The 23333-nt window shown below is 34.2% G+C and overlaps 1 protein-coding gene across 7 annotated transcripts in view; it reads left to right on the forward strand.

The window, feature by feature from the left end:
• Positions 1-23333, forward strand: part of DMD (dystrophin) — a 1087789-nt gene that overhangs the window by 821278 nt on the left and 243178 nt on the right. For all 7 annotated transcript variants that reach the window (XM_051641663.1, XM_051641654.1, XM_051641680.1 and 4 more), the window contains 2 exons: positions 3051-3205; positions 16555-16744. In XM_051641663.1, coding sequence (XP_051497623.1) covers positions 3051-3205; positions 16555-16744 — 345 coding nt within the window. The remainder of the gene's footprint in view (positions 1-3050; positions 3206-16554; positions 16745-23333) is intronic.

Consider the following 23333-nt stretch of genomic DNA (forward strand, 5'->3'; position numbering starts at 1 on the left):
AAGACAGAAAGACAGACTTATTTTCCCAGATTTGTAATATATACACCTTCTCAGTGTAGGACTTTACATGCACAGAATTGGATATTGCTGTAGATGCATACTGCTACATTTGAACTTCTATGCACCATTTATTTTGTTCTCCCGGGCAATCCTAGGATAGATCTAAGTTCTAATTTCCTTACTTGTTTTTAATCATGGATCCTTAATTACACAGACTTTCTTTATAATAAGATCAACTAGTGTCTTCTAATTAAAACTTTAAAATAAATTTATACCTAAGCAACATGATAAATGCACAGCCTGAATTCTTTAAGCCTTTTAATAAACTCAGCAAATTCCAGTGGTGAAACAGACAAAACAATGAGACTGCTTTAAAAATGTCAAAATAAAATTAAGGTAATGAAGCATTTCCCTATAAAAACAAATCCGAAGTGTTCTGTAGTAGCTAAAAGATAAATGAGATCTAAAAATATGAAAGGGAAAAGAGGAAAAAAATAATGCCAAGAATTTTATCCTAAAATATAGGTTATAGTAATGAAAGATAGGAGTTGATGGACCTCTCTTAGGACAGACAGTTAAAAAAGTTACCACTACACTTCATTATCTGTGTCTGCGCAGAGAGTGAAGTTGAAGCAAGGCATGCACTCCTCAAAGTTGCTGAAAAATTGCTTACCAACTTCCAGTAAAGTAGAAAATCAAAATTGTTTATGTCAGAAAAGCTCTCTATAGTCATAATTTCTTTCCTGAATGATGATCTAGTGTTGTAATGTGAGGAAGTTAATGGATTAATGTGTCAGTTAATGGTGAGAACAACACTTTCAGAAATAACCTTGTAATGGATCTTTCTGCATTTTTGTTATAAAGTTGGGTTTTGAAGGTTTTTAAGGTTGTTTATATTCACATAGGACTGGGCAAAAAGAACTTTTTAAAAAGTAAAGTTTACAGGCCATTAATTTACAATATGGATAAAATGTTATGGTAACTTTTCTATGTAATACAGTGAACAATCACTCTGCTGATTGTTCTGTGATTCTTTGGCTGGAAAAAAATAGCTGTCTGTATACATGCATAACTTTAAACAAAGAGAAAGGTAGAGTGTAATAAAGATGGACAAACCTAAATATAGAATAGGTACTTGCTATAAAAGATCTACAAAACTGAAAAGATAAGTACTGTAGAATTTATGTTTGGTTTTAAAATATTTTTAGTATATTTTTGCAAATATTAACGTTTTGGTACTTATTATATATAATTGTGGCAGGAAAGGAGCTCAACTGGCAGACTGTTTCCAAAACAATCACATGCCTGTATCTTATCCAAAGGAATGGTAGTGGTTTTCCACAGAATTATCACCTCTCCTGGCTACATCTCCATACTTAAGACAGAGGAATTACTTAAAAATTCTTTAGGCAGCTTCAGCTTAAGTGAGCTTAACCACAACTTGTTCAGATGATCTTCAGGATGGGGAGTTTAGTATCTGCCTCATAATTTTTGATTAGTAGAAATAGGATTCCTTGCTCAAAACAGATAATTAGGTTATTAGATTATCTGTACCTGATAATAGTGTTTCTGTACCTAAGGTTATCTGCTGCACAATAATTGAGTGATCTGCCCTCCTATGAAGGAATTACACAGGAAAGAAAGAAAATGCATGTTTTCAGTTTTAAATTATGGAGAAGACCTAGAGGTGTTGAAGTAGTGTTCTAACAAATAAGAGTTTTAGGGGAAGATCTAAACTCCCCAAAACTCCACCTGGACTCTATTTAAAACTTCAGTCCTTCCCTTAACCAAAATCAACATACAGACTTTCTGAGGTGCACAAAATATTCCAAATATATTTATTTTTACTTACTATTTAGGCTCCTTAATCAGGCATTACATATTTAAATTCAGCTTTGTGTGGAGAATTTCTCATGTGAGTCAAAACAAGATTTCATAAGATGTACTTCTTTGGGAGAATGTGAGGGGAAGAATATTTTTTCTTCACAGATATTTCTTGACCTATATTTTGTGTATTAAAGCACACCAACAGAGACAGTCAAACCTTACTGTTTGTTTTTTGTCAATGTTTACATGCAACTTAACACTTCTGTTGACAAATGCAACTCTTTTTTTTTTTTACTTGCATTGTCCCTTTGGTTGGCTAGTTGTAGTCTTCACCTAGTACAAAAGTACAAATAAGCCCTCTATACTCTTTTATTTTGTGGTTACACATTATGGACTAAATATGCAACTGCGGTGTATTTATATGTAAATTTGCTTTGAGAAAAAGTCTAACAGAAAGAAGTATGGGAGCTGGTTGCTAGCTGAATGGGTGTTCATATTTCCTGGTTTTGCTTCTGAAGCAAGACAGCTGAGTGAAATGGAGAGGAAAGGAAAAAGGAGAGAAGAAAAAGAGGAGAAGAAAAAGAGGAGAGAAAAGGAAAATAAGAATGACTGAGATTTTAAAATTAACATTTTAAAGATATTAAGTTTACCAGTAGTATTTTGCTGTATTGCAGATTTACTGCTGTTCCAGTAGATGGCACTAATTACATGAACAATTCACTAAAATAAAGTAAATTAAAGAAAAGTGAAAGCACAGGTATTAATAGTCCAAATCTCTGTATTATTTCACAATATAAAAGAGAAAATTAGAACATATTGTTTCACTGTATTTATCACCTCAGGATAATTCAACATCATACATAGTGATAGTTTGCATAATGCATAATAATGCATCCATCTACTTGTGTCTCAGAAAAGAATAATAAACATTCTAATCAGTGTTTATCAATTTGAGCTGTCATGTTTTATCCAGTAATTAGGATGTGGCTGCCTAGTCCTCTCAGAGATTAGAAGTCCTGTGGTCTCATGACTAAAAGAATTTTAACTTCTAGAAAGACTGACTTTAGTTACCAGTAAAACTTAGGAAGTCCTTTTTATTTATTTAGTATTTTTTTATATTGATGCTGTAAATTGTTAATCTCCTTCTCTAATAATTATACAATGTGTGTGACCATTTTATTGTGACCTGAGGTTTATTCTTTTTCTTTCTCTTTTTACTTCAGCAATTTTCAAAAGAAATACGACAATGGCAAATTAATGTAGATGTGGCAAATGACATGGCACTTAAGCTGCTCCGCGATTATTCAGCAGATGACACCAGAAAAGTAGAACTGATGACAGATAACATTAATGCAACATGGGCTGCCCTTAATAAGAGGTATGATACAAATTCTGCTATTACATTTGTAGTTGAACTTCATTAACATTCATTGTCCAGCTTTGGTTGGAAATTACAGAAGATATAACTTTTGAAAATTACATTCTTATAGTGAGAAAGAATTATGACAACTCTTCTGTCATATTTTTTTGAACTATGTCTTTGGAATGCCATTTAATTCTCTCAAATAAAATTCTGCCTACTGCCAATTTTCCTCTGCTGTAAGCAGTTGCCAGCTAATTTCAGTTGATAGGTTATATATTTAAAATATTTAAAATTAAGTGTTTAATATTTCTATATACTATCTCCACATCACAGTCACTATAGTGATCTTGACTCATAAACTGAATCTGAAAATGACGGACATATCTTACTGAAGCAAGTTCAAAGTAGAAATGTTATTCTGTACCTTTGAAGCAGATCTCTAGACAAGAGCGTTTTTATTAGATCCTTGATCGCATTCTTGATTACATTCAGCAGTCTTGCAGTCTCTGGTTTAGATACCAGTTCCTTACTAAAAGCAGTTGTTGCAGCTTGCCACCAAATTGTGAATCATCCAATATGTAATCTGTACAACCAGAACAAAATGCAGAACAAAAATTACTTTCTTTATAGTTGCAAAATAGTTTTAAATCATTGCACATTAGATTAGATACATAAAAATTAAGTCAAAGTTAATTTAATCACTATGTTGGATTAAGTTGTATAGCTTATAACTGAAACTAGAACTGAATTAAATCTTAACATGTTTTTTAATTAAAGGCTATGAATTAATCCAGTAAAGCCATTTTAGTTAAATATACAATACAGTTAGGAGATCATCTTACATAATGGCCATCACTTAAATCACTGTTAACTACAAAAATCTATTTCCACTTTTTGTTTGTTTTTTTTTTATGAAGTTGATATTGATATGAATGGGTCACGTCAGTGGCATTTTTTTCTGAAGCCAACTTGCCCCTGACTTAAAAGCCTGTTCAAATGAGGGAAGAGATACTATTGATGTCCACTAAAAGAAAGCCACATCATAATTTGCAAGTTTTTTGTTGTGTTGGTTTGTTTGTTTGTTTTTAATAAGAGCCATAATTAAACTCAGAAATTATCATAAACATGCATTTAATATCTGCTTGCATTTCCCCTGTTATACTAGTATTTATGATAGCCTTATTAGTAGTAACAATATTTTTAAGGAAAAATGTTTTGTTCTCTGTTACCTGAGAAGCAGGCTGGGAGAAACATCTGATCCTGAATGAGAAAGGCTGGGTGGATACTGCTTAAAACTATTCTCAGTGAGTAGGGAAAACCAGCAGCTCAAAAGAGTGAGATGGGAGAACTGAAGACCATTATTTTTGATTGTATGTAGAACTACAACCCTCACTTGGTGCATCTTTAAATCTGCTAGTGTTTCAAGCACAAACCCAGGTGTGTCTAATGTTGCCTAAATGTGAGAATTGCCATTTCTGCATGGACTAGGCTAACAGGGAGTACAAATTCTTCTCCCTGCAAGCTTTCACAAAACCTATGGACTTGTTTCCAGCTAGTGTGTTAGATGTATTATTGTAGTAAATGTTTTATGTCTTGAAAGAGAGCTGTTTAGGTGTCTGAGTTGACATTTTCTGTTAACAAATATGAAAGGACAGGATTAAGTGTGAAAAAGTAACTGTAAAACTAAGATTTCAAAATTTTGATTGTATGATTTTCTTACCTCACTTTTTTTTTTTTTTTTAATTCAGTGTTTTGTATACAGTATTTGCAAGACTACTTAGGATGTGGGAACTTGAAAAAGAAACAAATAGTAGTTCTAAGCTTCTCTAAGGGCTTGACCACTTTTCTGTCTTTTGTGGGACACTGTTAAATATGGATGTCCAAAGGTATCAGGTCAGCAAAAGACTTGTATTTGTAAGGTTTTCTGCACCTGTAGATTTTTCAGGTTTGTTTGAAGCAGTAGCCAGGACTTTTTCTCCTGAGTGAGGTCTTGAAAGAGCCTCTTAGATTTCTTTTGTCAAGCAGCTCAGTGGAAAGATAAGATGGTGTCTGTGAGCCTTTGGATGACTTAAGTGCCCGTTCTGTTTTTTGGGGGTTTTATTAATTTTGGTTTTCCCTCCCTCTATGCTTCAGCTATCTGGTTATTGCATAGAAAAAAAAAAAAAGTTTCTTAATGGTTTTGTGGATCTCTTGAACTGCAAGAGAGTATTTAGTCTGTAGAAAGGAGATAAATGAGTTGTTTGTCAAATGTTCCAAGAAAGCCTAGTTCTCCACTAAGAAGCATATGCAATTATTTCAGATATATCTGTGACTGTTATTTTCATCTAGACCATGAGTGAGTAGTGCTCTGGTGACTCAGTGAACTCCCAATGATGGAGGAAATTCTTTTGTATTTTAGAAATTTGTTAACACTATTTATATATGTCTTGAGTGCCATGAGGAAATACTCTGCTAAAGATTTTGGTTACTTCTCCCTACATCTGTAATTTAATGGCTTAATTGTTTTGTAGATATTTTATTTTGAAAACAAAAAATAAGACTGGCTTACATTGTTTTGAACTGTTTTTTCTCCAATCTGCCATTACTATCAGAATTGTGTGTTGGTGTAAAAATGTGAAACCTCATTTTGCATGATGCAGATTTGTAAAATAACAGACAAGCAGCAGTAAAATTCCACTTTACTTGTTGGTAACGGTTCAGCCAAAGCAAATACTTTAGTCCTTAAGGCAACATCTGCCAGCTTGTGTTTTGTTTTGCTTAAGTAGATTTACATCTGATTGCTGTGTGTTTACTCTTTGCCTTACTGTTCTGTATTATAACATAGAATATTATTCTTTATAGTTCAAACTCCTTTCATAGCCAAATTTGTTAGTGCTTGATGGTTGACTGACTTTTTTCACTCGCCACTTTTAAATTTTTATTTGTGACGTTGATACTGCAAATATACACTAATAAGCACACGAACTGATAAGCTGGGCAAAAGCCAGTGAGGTTTGTGAATAGATGTCTTCTCTTTAGAAGCATTTAATTTCCTAGAAATAACTATATTGTTTAAACTGAGTCAATTAAGGAGAAAGTGATCTATATTGCTTGTATTAATAGAAATAAATCTCATAGATGAACTAAAATTTTCTCAAGATAAAAAAAAAATTAAGGAAGCAACCATTAGACATTTACTACGTCTCAAAATGTTTGTTATGATAGTATCACGCTACTCTTTACTTTTGTGGATACTCATATTTTATGTGGCTTGTGGTACAAAATGTAAGCCCTTGCTTAAATTTGTTCCTTTCCTGGGAAACTACAACTTTGTTTAAATCTCACTAACTTAAATATTAAGCTAAATGTTATTGGAATAATTATATAACTTACTCTGAGAACTGTCTAACAGATATCTTCAAATATAGGCATCACCCACCATGTCCTGTGCTCAAGTTCAGTGGAATTCAAGCTGTGCAGCAGTTAAGAGCTTTAGCTGCTCAAGATGATTTTATTTTCTTTTTTGCTCCTAAGGCAAGATACAGGACACACACATCAGGCAAACGTGAAGTGTAACTTTGTTTTCTCCCCCCACTACAGGTTATAGGCAGTGAAAAATCCATGTATAATTAGATTTATGTTGGTGTTATTAGTTTAGGTTGCAAGAACTTACAGAGGGAGTGGCAAGGAGTTGAGTTTCTAGACTATTTGAAAGGTCTGGATGACAACTCCCATTTCTTTCTAAGAATGGCGTTCTCTAACGCAGCTAGTTGTTCTAACGCCTTGATTTTGCATGTCAACTGGGCAGTATGACACCCAAATGGCCAAGCTAACTAAGGACCTAAACAGTACAAAAATATTATGCATATCTGTTTTCTACGTAATGCATAATATAGCAGTAATTATAAGTATAGAAAATGTTGTTTTGATTGTTGACCATCAAAAATTTCCTTTTATGATTGCTTGTTATAAAAATACAATTGTTGAAATGCAGACTTTATCTGTACACATTTGTAAGCGCAATTTTATTGCCTGCACAGAGAGAGCTTGACTGTTTTGCTGGAGACAGGTTTTCTTGGTATATAATACCTGTCCTAATACTACTTTGCTTTATGGCACTTGTGCGAGTAATGACACTTGAATTGCATTCTAGTTGAGAAAAACTGCATTTACACATCAGCAACAGCTGCGAGTATGGAGTGTGTTAAGTTACACTAAAGGCTCGTACTTGGCTTTAGTAGCTAGACCTTTCTGGAAACCATCAATTTGCTCATTTAGGCTTGGACTGCTGAACTCAAGAAAGAAAGAATTCACAGTATGTTTTACTTTAAAGAACGTTACCGTCTTCTAGGTTTTCCAAGCAAACTCAGCCTTTTCATTTCTGTTTTTCTAATGTTTTGAAGGTTGTCCACATTCCAAAAAGTGGTATATTCCCATGCATATGAACAGCTATTATAGTTCTCCATGCAGGCACTCTTTCTTTGAGCACAGTGAAACAGATAAATTAAGAACATAAGTGGCCGTGGGAACCTTGTTTTTATGGAAAGCTTATTTATACATCTGTGCCTGCATTTGTCCTGCCTGTAGAGTTGCTTTTGTGTGGGTGTGAGCAATCATTGCAAACATAAGATTTTGGGTGACAATGACAATGGTCAAATGTCATTTTCCGATATATATTATTTTATTTTACTTTCCCCCAAAGAAGCCACAGTTTGATAATCTTGTGGTGATTTATTGATTGTTTTTGAAATAATTTTGCCAGGCTCAAGAAAGTAGATATTTAGAGTGACTAGTTTTTTCCAATCAATGTGTCGTGCTGAGGTGCTAAATATTTACAACACTTTAACAATAGATGTTTAAAGTTGCGATGACTGCTGGAAAACATTGTAGTTGCAGGACAATTGTTTTGTGAGAGATGTGGATAATACTTTTTTATCTTTGTTGCCTTTACTATTTTTCAGTCTAAATGTCACATTCGGTCTTTGAGAACTTTGCTTGTTTATGATTCTATAAGGATTTAAGCACTTTTGCGTATTCACTGGAACTGTTTACATTGAATGAAAGTATCTGCAATCTCGGGTATCACACCCAATATTATGTTAAGGAGAAAATAATTTTATATGTCAGCTATATGAATAGCTAATGGAGCTGTTGACTATATTTTCGAACATGAGGAGAAGCAAAGTTTTCAAACAGGTATTTAATTCAGAACTCTTGTGGAAAGTCTGGGGTCCTAATGCCTTTCCCATTAGGCTGAAGTATACAAGAACCCTTTAATTTTCATGAAACTTATTTGGCTCACTTTGTCAGTAGAGCACTCCATGCTTCTCAGTAGTTACTCTCCAATAGAATTAGTAACAATGTCAAACTCTAAAGAAAAACTCTTTATTAGCTTATTGTGATACAAGAATGATAAAGCTTTTGTGTTTAAAATATGGGTATCTTTGAAGTTTTCTAAATGATGGGTTTGGATAAAAGATTGAAGTATTATTTTTTCTTCCATTCTGTTGCTGTTATTTTAAACAAAATAGGACAGTCTGAAAATGTACTATAAGAAGGACATACTACTCTTGCAAGTTTTAGATATTCTGAGCTCAATTTGAAAAATTTGCTGGTTTATGATTTACTTGGTCAAGATCATCCCTTAATGTATTCATATTATAGTTTCCCTAAACGACCATTTGGGGGAGATAGTTTTTATTTTATGATTATATATAAAAGAGAGGTTACCTATTTGAAAAACATTCTACTAACTGCCTACACTCTATAACAAACATTTATGTAAAACATATAGTCTTGAGCTTATCAGCAACTGCAGCCTTGTTTTTTCTTCCTACTGCCTCTAAGCCACATATGGGGAAAAATATAAAAATGCATAAATATAAAAGCCAAAGGAAGTTCCTGTAAATAGGAGATCTTGAAAGAAATCTTTCCTGGTTATATTCTAGTTTTCACCATTGTTATCCAGTCAGCTGACTGTACATTTTGTGCAGTACTGACATCAGTATGTAGATCCAAGATGAGAAGTCAACTGAGCTACTGAGTATTTGTGGTTTACCTTGTGAGAGGATAGTCTTGGATGTGTAATGCCTTCAAAATGCTGGTAGGATGAGTTGATAAAGCCATGTTACCTAGAATATGGTGTGTTTAATCATTTCCACCTTTGCGAACATATTCTTGTGATTTTTGAGAAACTTCTAAAACACAGGAAGAGTTCTTGAGTTGTTTCAGGAGAGGGTAGCACCAGTAATACAGGGCTTGACTAAAAGCGTCTATATATCCTTGTGACTTCAGGGACATGTTTCTTAAAACTTTTAATATCTCAAATCTCTTAATGTTTCCACCACTTAAATAGATAGATTTCTAGGCTAATACCTTTATCACTTCCAGAAAGGCAATAGATCATCTATAGGTCTGCTAAGTTTTCCCATGAACAAACAGAAATTACCTCAAAGAGAAAAGTGGTGTTCTTAAAATGATTGGGTTTTTTCATATTGTATATTTTCCAAATGGGTTTCTGAGTTGTTTTTCTAGACACCATGAATTCAGCAGACTGATTGTTTAGTGCTTTTGGTTGATAACTGTAGTCTAATAGACATTATAGACATTACAGGCATTTTGGTCATTATCATTATAGACAATTAAGAAGGAGGGCAGCACTGGCGTTTTGCAAAGAGACCTTCAGCTTCAAATACAGAGAGTCAGCTAATAATTAAAACTAAGCAGGAAATGTGAAAGCAGAACATCTGTAAGATCATTCCTTACTGCTCAGACAGTTGCTCTTCCAATTTTTTTTCTAATTCATGGTTTATATTTTTGGTCTTGAGTGAAATAGAATTCTATTGATTTGTTCATATGTACTGTGCATTAAATACTATGTATTCATTTCTGATGAAAATGAGAACAGTTCTTATTACAGTGAAATCCAACTGGACAAAATAGTTAAAATAGTTTGTCACAGAATTCTAAAGGGAGGTAGGTTTAATGGACTAACTTGAATAGTAATTGGAGCTTAATATGGATTTTCAAAGAAACACTCAATTTGAGAAATCTTCCTCTTTTACATCCAGAGGAGGTGCAGGAGGAGCAAGGTACTAAGGAGGACATTACTAAGCCTGATTCTTGTGAGATAAAGAACAGAAATGTCAATTTTTCTTCTTACTTCATTAGAAGATTAAGACAAATGTATTTTTCATTTTCTTAAAGGTGAGATTTTATGAAGTAATTGGAGAGTTTTAGCCTTTATTTGAACAAGAACAGAAGCTAATGCTCTGTGCCTTGGAAGTCCAGCCTTAAATCCATTTCCTATTAGTCTACGGATAAACTAAGAAACTGTAGCCAACTGATCATTGCTTGCTTCCAAAGCTTATTGCAATAAATTAATGTCTTTTCTTTCCCCTCAGAAGACTTCTTATCAGGCTTCATGTCCTTTAAAAAAAAAAACTAACAGAAGCTGATAGACTAGCAAAGTGCCAGCAAAAAGGGATTTGACCTTAGTTGTAATTTTTGCATTATTATTCTTGCAATAGCCTTGGTTTGTTTTTCCCTCTGTTCTCTATGCATTTTTTCTTCTTTTTAACAGCATTTCTTTGCTATTGTAAGCTTTGGTGCTTCGTGGTTGTTTAGCTTCTGATCAGCTCTAGTGCAGGCAGTGTAAGCCCTCACTGGCTTGTCAGTTATGCTTGGAACTGAGTGGATAATTCAGTCTGCCTACTAAATTTTTTAGTGTCCCTTTGGAAGTTACAATGAAATGTGTCAACTTGACAACAGTGGTACTTGGCTTTCATTATGTGTCTGTATTTTAGCTATGAAGAAAATTTCAACCACATGTTGTTTTCATATAATTTCACAAAGAAATAGAGAAATGACAATGAGTCCCTTTCATTCTGGATGGGGATTGGTGGTGGCAGAAGAGGCTGGTGGTTGTAACTCTTATTGACCAAGGCAGTGACCTAGGGAAGTGGCAATTCTGAAGGCAGATGGGAAGGCAACAAAATTAGCAGTGTAATTTTCTTGCACATCCTAAAATAGAAGTGGTGAGAAATCATTGAGGAAGGGTGAGATTAAACTGGTAAATCTCAAGGACAGAGCTTTGAAAGCGTATCTTCTACAGATACATAGAAGGGGAAACAGTGAGTAAGCAAGGAATTTATGAAAAGTTCAGTACATTCATGTTGTTTAGCATCCAGTATCAATCACATTTTTAACAAAATCCCAAATTCAACTGTACTGTGCACCATTCCCTGACAAATTTTTAAAATGTAGAGAGCTTCCCCAGCTACTAAGCATTACATCTCCTGCAGACTGTAAGAAATATCTCCCAGAAGTGAAAAGAAATAGTAGCTCTTGGAATTATTGCTCTAGCTGGCATAGCTGCAGATTCTTCCTTTGTGCAAGAGACATAAACAGCTACATATCTGATATGTATCTGCTTAAGCAAAATAGTGCCTTATGGCAATGAATTACATAGGTCCACTTTTTCTTGGTAAAGGAAGAAAATAGTATTAATTTTATCAGTTTAAAATGTGCTATGTATCTTTGGGATTTCACTTGTTCACTTGACACAGTATATGGTAGAAACAAATTTCTTGAAGTTACCTGAAGTGCCAAGCTTTCAACATCCTTTTTTTCACTTTCTGCATTTTATCTTACTGGTAACTTAAGGGTTGTTTTTTGGATTGTTTGTTGTTTTTTTTTTTTCCCTTTTTTCTTTTCTGGTTTTCTTTCCTATTTTTATATACTTTCTTCATTTTAAAATTCATGTCAAGTTAGACTTGAATCTAGTTTAGTCATTTTAATAAAAAATTTAGCTTTGATATATCTCCTGTTCCCCACAACCTGACTGATATATGCCAAATTTGCATATTGTTTGGTTTGTTTTAGAATTTGAAAGAGATGCTGCTATTTATTGTCAGTAATGGTAAACAGTTCAGAAATTTCCATGAGTTCTTGGTGCTTAGAGCATGTTTGAGATTGATACTTCAGCTATGCTAATTAATCACTAAAAGTGTCTGTTGCACTACTACTATAAACTGTTTACCTTTACTGATTTGAACAGGGTGCATTTATTTCTGTGGCAGCGGACCTGTAAGTTTTGCAGTGTGGTTTTACTCCAAGGTACAGCATGAGGCTCTTCCAGGGCTGTGTTCTTTTTTTTTTATTCCTTTGGGAACACCACCAGAAAAGACTTCTTCAGATAAGATGATGCTAAGACATCAAAGTTCAGAGTTGCCTTCAGTGACACCCTTCCTTTTTATATTGTGCTGACTCCTTGGAGCCATGGACACTTGTCACAGTTACTTGTTTTCATGTTGGGGAATAATGGAACATTTTAATTAAATTTTGCTTTGGCTAAATTGGCTTTCACATCATGTCAGTGCTTTAGACACTTTATTTCTGATGTTACTGTCCTTTGTGCTTGTTGGGACAAAGCCAGGATCTGGAGAGTGACTTAAAGGTGGATATAATATTTATTACTAGTAATCTTTAAAATGCTGCTGACATCCTCATAAAGCTGTTGATCTTGATTTTAAATCCTAAATTCCTTCAAAGCTACAGCTAGTTCAGAACCCAGCAGTGTATACTGAGTCTAAAACTTTCTTGTAGTGTCTGGTATTTTGGACACAATTGTGACAGCAGAAAGATTGAGTACATTCCTGATGATTTATTAAATTTGTAATTACTCAGATTCCTTCCTGCAATCTAAATAAATTCTCCATCTTGCTCTTCACACCCTTTTCCCAATTGCTAATTAATGCACTGAATAACATATAGTGCTGCTCCCTTGGGACAGGCCTCTAAAGCTAGGGGTTGAGTGGTATTTACATAGCACATATATTTTCTTAATCTCAGTTTTGTTTCATTCAGGAGGTTTCTGTAACAAAACTTTGCATCCCTTTCATGGTTTCAAAATAGCTTCTTATATAGGGGCTTAATTTGTGTGTATTGGACCATATTGGGGTTTGGGAGTTTTTTTGGTGGATAATGGATTATATTGCTTAATTGTTAGTTTTCATCTTTTGTTTAATCAATTCTAAGAAAAAGTTCGCAAATGTATTTTTCTCAAAAATACAGATTTTTATGGGTCCATAATACACATATTTAAGATGATATTTACACAAGAAAGCAGAAATCTTGAATATACTTTCCTAATAGATGGCTTAATTTCTGTTTCTGATAGAAGCACAACACTTCAGTATTTATATAGATGTATATATTGTCTTTATAAATACGTGAAGACTAGATATGTTTGTCTGGATACTGTCTGATTATGGAGGGGCAATTTAGTTATTCATAAAGATTGTTGAACATAATTCTATGTTCATGTGGTGTCAGCAGTTTGCCACACATACAATGTGCTTAGCTCAGACTGGGTGAAATGAACTCGTCATATTAAATTTACTAGAATAATGTCACTACTTGATATTTGGGACTACTAAAATTAGTAAGATAAACTGCTCTTTTTCAGATTGTCATTCTGAATAAGCAGTGGCATGTTAAACAATCACAGAGATCAGATTAGAATGTACAGTTGCCGTTAAAAATATTTAACCATTTCAAGTTATTGAGACAAACTATGTTGCAAGTATTGGATAGAAGATGACAGCCTTTTTTTGATCAGAAATAAAGATAATTAAGAAAGAATTACAGAAGTTAATATAAGAAACCAAAATAGCATATAAATATATTCAAGACCTGTAAAAACAATGTGTCATGGTAATGCCATGAGGATGTTAAAATTTCTATTGATTTCCTTGACCATTCAGTATTTTTATGCTTTAGATAAAGGGAGATTGTACCATATATATAAATCACTTAGTAAAGTACTGAAATTTAGAGATCTGTAGCCACTGCAAAACATGGGATTTGTGAGAAAGATTGTTCTGATATTGTCGATCTGCATGACATTTTTATTACTAATTTGTATGCAGTCTTGTGTACGTACCTCACACTGCATGAGCAGAATTAAATGAAGGAGATCACGTAATGCTAGTTTTCTTTTCTAGTAATGCACTCATGCTTTTACTTTGTTTGCATTTTTAATAGGAAAGTTATCGAGTTGTCTGTAGTCCACCTTTGCATACCTAATAAATGTGTTAATATCAGTTGAAGTGAAGGGCCTGAGCCAACTGGGCATATAAATTCCATGGGCAGTGATGGGATGCCCCCATGACTCTGGAGAGTGTAAAGGAGACAGAGCCAGGCTCTTTCCAGCAGTGCCCAGTGGCGTGGTGGCACACAGGACCAGAGGCAATGTACACAAACTGAAATACAGGAGGTTCTACCTAAGTATCAGGAAACGAACAAAAAAATCTTTCCAGACCTTGGATAAATTATCTAGAATATTTAGGGGATACTTGCATGACAGTGAACACAAAACAGTAAGTCACAAGCCAAATCAAGTGTCTTCTTAATGTAAACATCTGGTAATTATTTCAAAGTTTATTGAGGAGGATGAAAACATGCAAATAATGCTCTAGTTAAGAGTTAGATTTGGGTAGGTCTGCAAGAATTGCATGTGGACATGCAAAATTTCAGCTATATCCCCTTTTGTCATGGCTTTTCATAGCAGAGTAGTTACACCTGTTCATTTCCAGACTTGGTGTTTTGATGTCCGCCTGTCTCCACTCTGTTAAACTGTAGAGAATTGTTGTTTGAAGGTTACATTTTCTTCTACTAAGAATTTTAGATTTATTTTTGCCCACCAAAAATTTAGGTGGGACTATCACAAGTCATCCTGTTCCCTTTGAAGTCAGTGGCGGGTTATCCATTTTTCTAAGTAGAATTACAATTTTCTATGTAAGGCTTTTGTATTCAACACATACTGGTGTCTGTCAAATGGAATGTGAGTTGAAACATCATCTGAATTTGCTGAATTGGGCTCTGGAATGTCATTATTTATTTTTATTTACATGATCCTGAGGAACAAAATGAAAATTATAGTGTCTTCCGAGTGTTGTTGAATCTCCACAATAATAATTTATTAGCACTACTATGTAGTTTCATATTACCTCCCATTATAATTTCTGTTGTATTTACAGTCTTTCTACAGTAGATTTATTTCAATCACATTATCTCCTTATAGTGGGTCCCTTAGTCTACATTTCAGTTTTCTCTATGGGTATGAAACTTCCCAAATAGTAAAAGAATAACTATATGAGATACGAGAGTGGTTCTTTGCAACTAACATTATGTTATCAGGTTATATAGATATAAGAAACAATAGGAAGTCTGCTGTCTCTCCTTCTTACTCAGATGCCAACTGGTTTTGGTTACCAGCTGCTTCTGCACCAAATATTATAGAGCCGGACCTTGACCACCATCTTTATTTCTTCTTAGCAGTTTTATGCTTCTTAATATATTCTTAATACTTATTAGAAGACTTGTTTAAAATATTTTTAGTCAGTCTGATCTGTCAACATCTTTGTGTAGTGTCAGTACTAACTATTTAAGGCCCATGTTTTAGAGGGGGGGAAAAAATCAGGTGTGTGTTCATCTAAATGTGTTTATTTAGTGTTACTCTCACTTAAACTAAAATAATGCATGGTACAATAGGAACTGCAAGTGCTACCCTAGAAGTTTTCCAGTCTGGAAACTGAGGCTTCTTTCTCTTGCATAGTAGTAAATAGCTGTTCTGCTAGGCCACTGAGCTCAGCCCTCAGAGGTTGCAGCTTTAAATGAAAACGACACTAACAGTTTAACAGTATCCTTTGTGAGCCCTAATTGGGTTCATGTAATGCCATCAGTGCATCTCGCAGTCTTATTAAATTTAGTTGTTTCTACGATAATTAAGGGTAAGAAAACAAGTGTGTTTAGAATATAATTATTTTCATAATCAGTTTTAATTACACTTCTCTGTCTTAGAAAGCAAAGATTTTTATCTTAATACATTTTATCTGAGCAATTAACATGCTATTTATTTGATGGCACTGTTGACTGCCTTGGAATCTCAAAAGAATTCTATGTTTTGGAATGCAAGGAAAAACTTAATTCTATGTGTAACAGACTATGAAGTGTGAAGAAGATGTAAACAGAACAATAATTGTTTTGGGTTTTTTTGTAGAATAAGAAATCAGTTCTGTCTCTTTCATTTTAGGTATTTTTTAAAATTTATTTCTTTTCTGATGTTTCAGGCACAGTACTTTCAAATAAGTACTTCTGCTTCATTTTCTACCAGATAATATCTGGTTACTAGTTCTCAGGAGAAAAAAAGATTATAAAGGAACCCTACCTGCCAAAACATTCAGTGCAAGTTCTGTAGCTGATGTATCTGCAAACTTGACTGAGACATGGAAAATATGTAGTGTGTCTTTTGTATTTTGATTTGACAATTAATATTGCTTTCTTACTGGAAATGCTGCATTTTACTATTTTTACTTGTGCAGGGTTTGTGAGCGTGAAGCTGCACTGGAATCAGCCCTAAGAATGTTGCAGCAATTCTACCTGGATCTTGAAAAGTTCCTTGCTTGGCTTACAGAAGCTGAAACAACTGCAAATGTCCTGCAGGATGCTACACACAAAGAGAAGATATTAGAGGATGCCAAAACGGTTCGGGAGCTCATGAAACAGTGGCAGGTAAGTCAAGTGCTTAAATTTAGGGACATTTCAGGTATCCTGAGTGATGTTTGGTCTTTTGTTTGTTGTTGTTTTTTTCTAGTGTGCATCTACTAAAAAAACCTGAAATTCTTTTGAAAAAAGATAACTGATTCTTCTACTAACCTTTAAGTGTTGCTTTGGAAATTTTTGCAGGGATCTAATGTGAGTTACATCATTATTCTCTCTGAAATCTTTCAGCATATTTTTAAAAAATTATCTTGAAGTACAACTCTAAAACATATAGAAAGAAAACAACTAAAATAGGTGCTTAGATTTTCTTATTTAATCACTTAAAAATGAATTTCTCTACCAAGCTGCAGTCTTGAATTGTGCACTTGACAGACATGAGAATTTATTAAATATTTCTGATATATTATTAAAGTTACATAAACTGCATCAAGTTTATTCTCTGTAGCTTAACTGAATTAGTTTCCTTTGTCACTTTCAAATACATAAAAAAATTTAATGCGGTATTTGGTTGATTATTGTCAACATGCTTCATTGCAACAAAAAAGAGAGATAATGTTTAAAATCATCATAGCTAATAGCTGGGCACTTTTCAGAGTTGCTTTCCTGTGTGGCACAGACAGGAGCAGAAAATCTTAGTCGTTTAAAGAATCACCAACAAATATATTTGGAAACAGTGATTTTAATACAGATTTATGAAAACATGACTTAACAGCATTAGATGGCAAGTTTCACTCTCACTTACTGTGTGGAATGGATATGTAGCAGTTTGAATTGGATGGGGGTGACTTACTCAAGGATCAGGGGAAACTATTGATACAGGCATAAGGGAGATAGAGTCAGGATCGGTTTGGAGTGATTTGCACAGGAATCAGAGAAAAGAATGAGGAAAGCACTCCCATTGAGCCACAGGGTTCCGAGTGGAAACCCTTGCTTTCTAAACTCTCTCTCAGACAGGAGTCAAAGTGCAGCTAGATCAACTCCCAGTCCCAGACTTGGTCAATGGTAATAAAGTGTTTAGGTGTAGGGATTTCACTGTAGTGCTTTAACATAATTATGCATCTGGTGTGATTTGGAATAGCAGAAATTCAAGACTGATTGACACTATGGTAAGTAATCACAAATTTGATGATATGATTTTTTAGGAATACTTAATCAACAAGCAACAATTTTTTACAATCAACACAGTGATTCAATTAAAGAATTAACGAAGTTTCTAAGCTAAATTGCTCACACACACATGCACACAGAGATTTAGAGGTTAACCTATGTTCACATGTTAAATTTTGCTGCCTAATGATTGAACAGCACAAAAAGAAGTTGCAATGAAATATACCACTGATTCATCTGCAAAATCAAATTATAGTAAATTAATATAGTTTGATCTATTTGCCACATATGAGAAGTAACAGACTACTTATTTTCTTCCATTTAATAGATGAACTTCATTTATTACTCATGATGTAGCAATCTGCTGCAATCATGGAGAGCTCCAAGGGCCCTCATTTCGGGATCGATATTTATAGGGTCATGAAAGGATTGACTTTGGTCAGTATTTTTCCATAATGGCCACAGTTTTATGATTGTAATACAATGTGTTAACCTTTGTGAAGCTGTTGTAATGACAGCAGGTTTTTCTGGAGATTTTGCATTCTCCAGTGGTAAGTGGAGCTTCTGTTGCAATTCTCCATTACTGGGGGAGCATATGTGCAGAAAAAAACCACAAATTTACAGTAGTTTTTCCACTACTACCTGATAGATCTTTCTAAAGATGTGTATTTGAGTTTCATATGAAGTGAATTTAAAATGACAATTAAAGTTAATTGGAAACAAAGTGTGGGAATAAATTATTGGAGTCGATGGAAACACATACACTAGTGAGTTGATTATGTCCATGATCCTCTTCTGGCACTGAGATCAGCTACAAGCAAAAAGCCACATACATGTTTAAGAATATTCTACAGTACAGAAAATCAAGTGTTATGCTATGGTGGTTCTTGTATAGAACTTGTTATTCAAATTATTCCTTTTTTAATGAAACAGGGAATTACTCAATAGCAAAAAAAAAAAATAAAAATTGTTAATATTCTGAGAGTGTTTAGCTGTAAAATTAATTAATTCATTAGATGCGCTACAGTACTATTTTACTAGTCTTCATTGTAAAAGCTTTCTGTCCAAATAGGTACAGTTTCCTGGCAGTGGTGCAAATATTGCCCATCTGTGTTGCTACAAAGCTGCTTAATGGAGCAAGTATCAAGGACTGTTACTTCTAAAAGCACAATTTTGTCATCAAAACAATTTTATTGATGTCAGCTGGATGGTCAGGAAAGAGAGTACAGCTTTTCATCTGTTCCTTAGTTATTACGGCATTGATTCTTCCAGTCTTTGCACCCTGCTTGTAAGACTTTTCACTCACAAATCCCTTTGATGCACAAGAATGAAAAGTAAGAACATGATGAAAGTGTGGCTTTTTGTGCACAGCTTATGCATACAAAAGATTCAAACAAAAATGAGCTTTAGGTCACCAAAATCCCAGAAATATGCATTTATGTGCTTTGTGGAAAGGAGTTATTACTCGCTAATCCATGTCATCATCTCCATAAACCATAAATACCTTTAAGCCTTTTTTTTTTACTCTGTACTGTGAGCCAGAAATGCCCTTGCCCTATAAAACACATTAGGCCATGACTTTATCCCCAAAAACTTGCTATGTAAATTGCGCGTGTAAAACCAGACACATTCAAATACAGTCTATGTCCTAATAATATTGTTTTTAACATCCAGTGTATGTAGTATATCCACCAGTATAGAAAAGATCCTAAATGTGTTCAGCCAGAATTATCGTTTTCCAACTGGCTTCTTTTTCCACGTGAAGTTATTCATTTATTTTTTGTCTCATCAGCCAGGATGAATACAGTTCACTGTCGTGTGAGTCTTTTGAAAGACATGTTGACTACCTAGGTCTACAGAGTTCACAGAAGTTACGGTTAAATATGACGTATTGTCTTAGATCTGCAGTCTCTGTCTTGTTCTTTTTGCAGTTGCATGAACTTGGATAGTGTGAAAATAGTAATTAGGAGTCCTGAAATGTTATGATTCTGCTTTAATCCGCTATTGTTAGGAAATAGGTATGAAAGAGTTACTTGATAAAGAATTCTCTACACAAATAACGACAAACCTAATGTTCTGAGTTCAGCTGTAGTTTTAACTCCATGTCACTAAAAATGTTTATTTCGTCTTTAGAGATCCAGCAGTTTTCTGCTTTACACTCTCACATTTATTTTTATTTTTTTTTATACAGCAAGGAAAAGAATGTCTTGCTGTGCAGAAAGTATTTTATGTAGCATAAATTGCTTGTATAGGAAAATCTCCCATTTTTAAGTGTTTCTTTTACTTTTCATGCTCAGAAACCATTAGCTTAAATGTCACTAATAAAGATTAATCTTCCCTTGGTACCTAGCAGTTCATTCAGTACAAGAAGGGTGAGACTTAAATAACTGCACATTTTAATTATCTGATGATGTAATTATATTAAACTTGCATTATAATCACGTTGTTTGTTTGTATAGTCATGTATTTGCATCCATAATTTGTCTGAACTGACAGCAATGTAATTGAGGTGATTGACACAAAATACTTTCCAGAGAATTTTTGTGGATACTGACCAATTACTCCAAGGAGTTGTGTAATTATGTGCTTCTTTTATTGCCTGGTCAAAAAACATCATATGTCCCCATGAGGACTGATTTGATAAGTAAACATATGAAGGAGAAGAAATGAATTTATTTTACTTTCTGCTTTCATACTTCTAGTGATATGAACTCTCAACCGTGTCAATAACTTCTCTGGTTTGTCTTTTTAGCAATAATTGTATGTGATGTTTTTTATACTTTATGTAATATCAAAGCTAGTGCAGTATTTTCCTGTTACTTTATTAATGCAGTCATTTCATGCTAAGCCTGTAGATGAGCTTAATCACAGGTTTTTCACATTGAAATTTGACAAAGGAGAATGTTTTATACTATATACCAAATGTGTCTGAAATAATCTATGATGACTGATGAATTATTGGTAGTGTAGACTAAAAGTATGACAGCATATGATAAATGAAGCAAAAGAATAGCTTTGGCATGAAATACATAGCAAATTTATTTTTATTACCACCTTCATGCTCATTTAGCCTACAATCTAAGTAGTTTTCCATTAGATGCAGGAGCTTTGCTGTGAAGAATTTTAAAAATATTTAGCGCCTGAAGTTATACCCAAGAATACCCTAAGTGGGCAGTATCCATATTTTCTCACTTTTTGTTCTTTGGTTTTTTTGTTTGTTTGTTTTGGTGGGTTGTTTTTTTTTAATCTAAAACAAGGAACATAAACAGGTAAGGCATTATTTTCTTTTCTGTTCCTATCAGTCCTTCAGAGGTGCTCGCCTATTATTAAGGTGTCCAAGTAGCTGTTTTCTCAATAGTAAACAAGTTGAGGTAGATACATGTTCCTTCTTTGACGACAGTAAAAATATTTCTAGCTTAATTTCATCATGTTTCAAAATTGCCCAGCACAGTTAATTTTGTGACATGATGTGTGGATTAGATGATGAACCTAAGAGGGAAGGGAGAATCTGTAACATCCTTGCTCAGTTTTGTTGTCTTTACTAAAAACTATTTAATAATAATTAATTTTCTAAGACTTCTAGTTTCTGTTCTGAAATACTTTCTCACTTCTGCTTGAAATTGTTCTCAGAAAGCTTTTAAAATCAAATATAATCTTCCTTCACTTATTTTTTTAAAGAAGTGTAATCATCCAGATTTGCCTTTTACACTAACCTGTTTTGACTTCTGAAATAATATATGTCACAAAGTATCTGAAATGTAATAACTGTCAGGACCACATGTACAATTGCCTCTGTCATGAAATTCAGCAGAACTGTAGCCATAATCAACCGTATAAATACCAGCCTGGTGATCCTAGGGTTTATGATACTGATATTTATGGGGGCACTGAATGTGATGTGCAAACCCCTATTGCCTCCCCCCACCCCCTGAAACTCCCACAGCACTCTCCTTATCTGTGAACAGTCCCGATAAATGCTGGAGCTGCCAAAGACAGCACAGAGTAGTGAGGGTCAGGAGAGATCGAGCCTATGGGTTGACAGTGATGGATGGATGGAGTCCTTCCTGGACACTGGCCATGGATGGAAGAGAAGGGAAGAAGAAGAAGCAGGAAGGAAGTTGTCTTCTGTGATCTCTGACCTTCCTCTGAGCTTATGTAGATATATGGAATGGAGTATCTCTGTCCAATTTTGCTGTCTGTATAATTCAGCCTCCTATGGGGGGGTCGTAGATCTCCCAGTAGTGTCTGAGCCGGCAGAGTAAAGGTGCGACCTTGGAGTCCTGGCGGTTAAAAAAAACATTCCAGCATTTGTTATCAGTCCAAACTGGGACATTTACTACTAGTTAAAAGAGAGCTTACTGAAGGAAAAAAAAAAAATCAGTAAAAGGAAAAGTGTCTTTATCCTGGTGCAAACCAGGACACCATCTTACTCTATTGAGTAATAGATGACAAATTCCAAAGTCTAAGTTGAATAAGATAATTTCCAGAAGTGCCTTCCTGCCTTGACTGTTCTTTGATATCTGTAATCTGATCGCATAAAAACTGGTCATATAATCAGTCATTCTGTAGCCTAGTTAATTTTTACTGAAATACTAAAACTTTTGAATTTGTATATGAGAAAGGAAGAAACTGAAAACTTCCTTGCTATTTCTTTGGAAAATTTCATGAGCATCTCTCAGGAGTTCATGAGTAATGTGTCCAAGTGAGTGATGAGGAAAAGTTGATAGTAAGAAGAAAAAGACGAAGTGAGGAGAAGGGACCACAGAAAATAATAATTATATATTTTAAAGTTACTCTTATTAGTGGAAGCTTTTATGGGGAGATGGAAAGGTGAAAGCTACAGGTAAGTAATGGAAGTAGTATAAGTCTTTTTTAGAGTACCTAGATTAAAATTGGATTTTCTTTCCTCATGCACAGAATTTGAAATCTGCAGCCTGTGGCCTCCAAGTGTTTTTTCTCTTAATCCATTATGCTTATACCTTAAATATTTCCTCAAAGTTTACCATCCAAACATGAATAATTACTTTCCTGATACTTTTTTTTTTTAATTGGCATTTATCTTGGTAGTGTATTATCAGATTGATGCTTTTGTGTAACTGTTGGCACAACTCCGGATTGAGACCTCCTACAGACTGTGGTACTTCTGATAGGTCTATTCACGCTGAGATCCTAGTTTGCTGGTAAAAACATTTATTTTGGTAAAAAGAGTAAGGTTTTGTATTAATACTTGTGTTTTTAATCAAATGCATTGGATGGGTGGGAAAGAAGTAGTTTACAAAAAATTTAGCTTCTGTTAACTCTGACAACATATCAGTGTATAGTGTGTATGAACATGCCTGATGAACAGGACGAAGATGTTGTCTAGGTTCAGTCAAGTTCTGTGGTATATTTTTATTTTATGAACCATAGATAGATTTGATAGATACCATAATCCAGTAGCGTAAAAGGCAAAAGACACTTTTTAACACAGTTTAATGTCATTCAGCTTACC

The sequence above is a fragment of the Apus apus genome, chromosome 1 (genome assembly GCF_020740795.1).
Source record: "Apus apus isolate bApuApu2 chromosome 1, bApuApu2.pri.cur, whole genome shotgun sequence".
NCBI lineage: Eukaryota > Metazoa > Chordata > Aves > Apodiformes > Apodidae > Apus > Apus apus.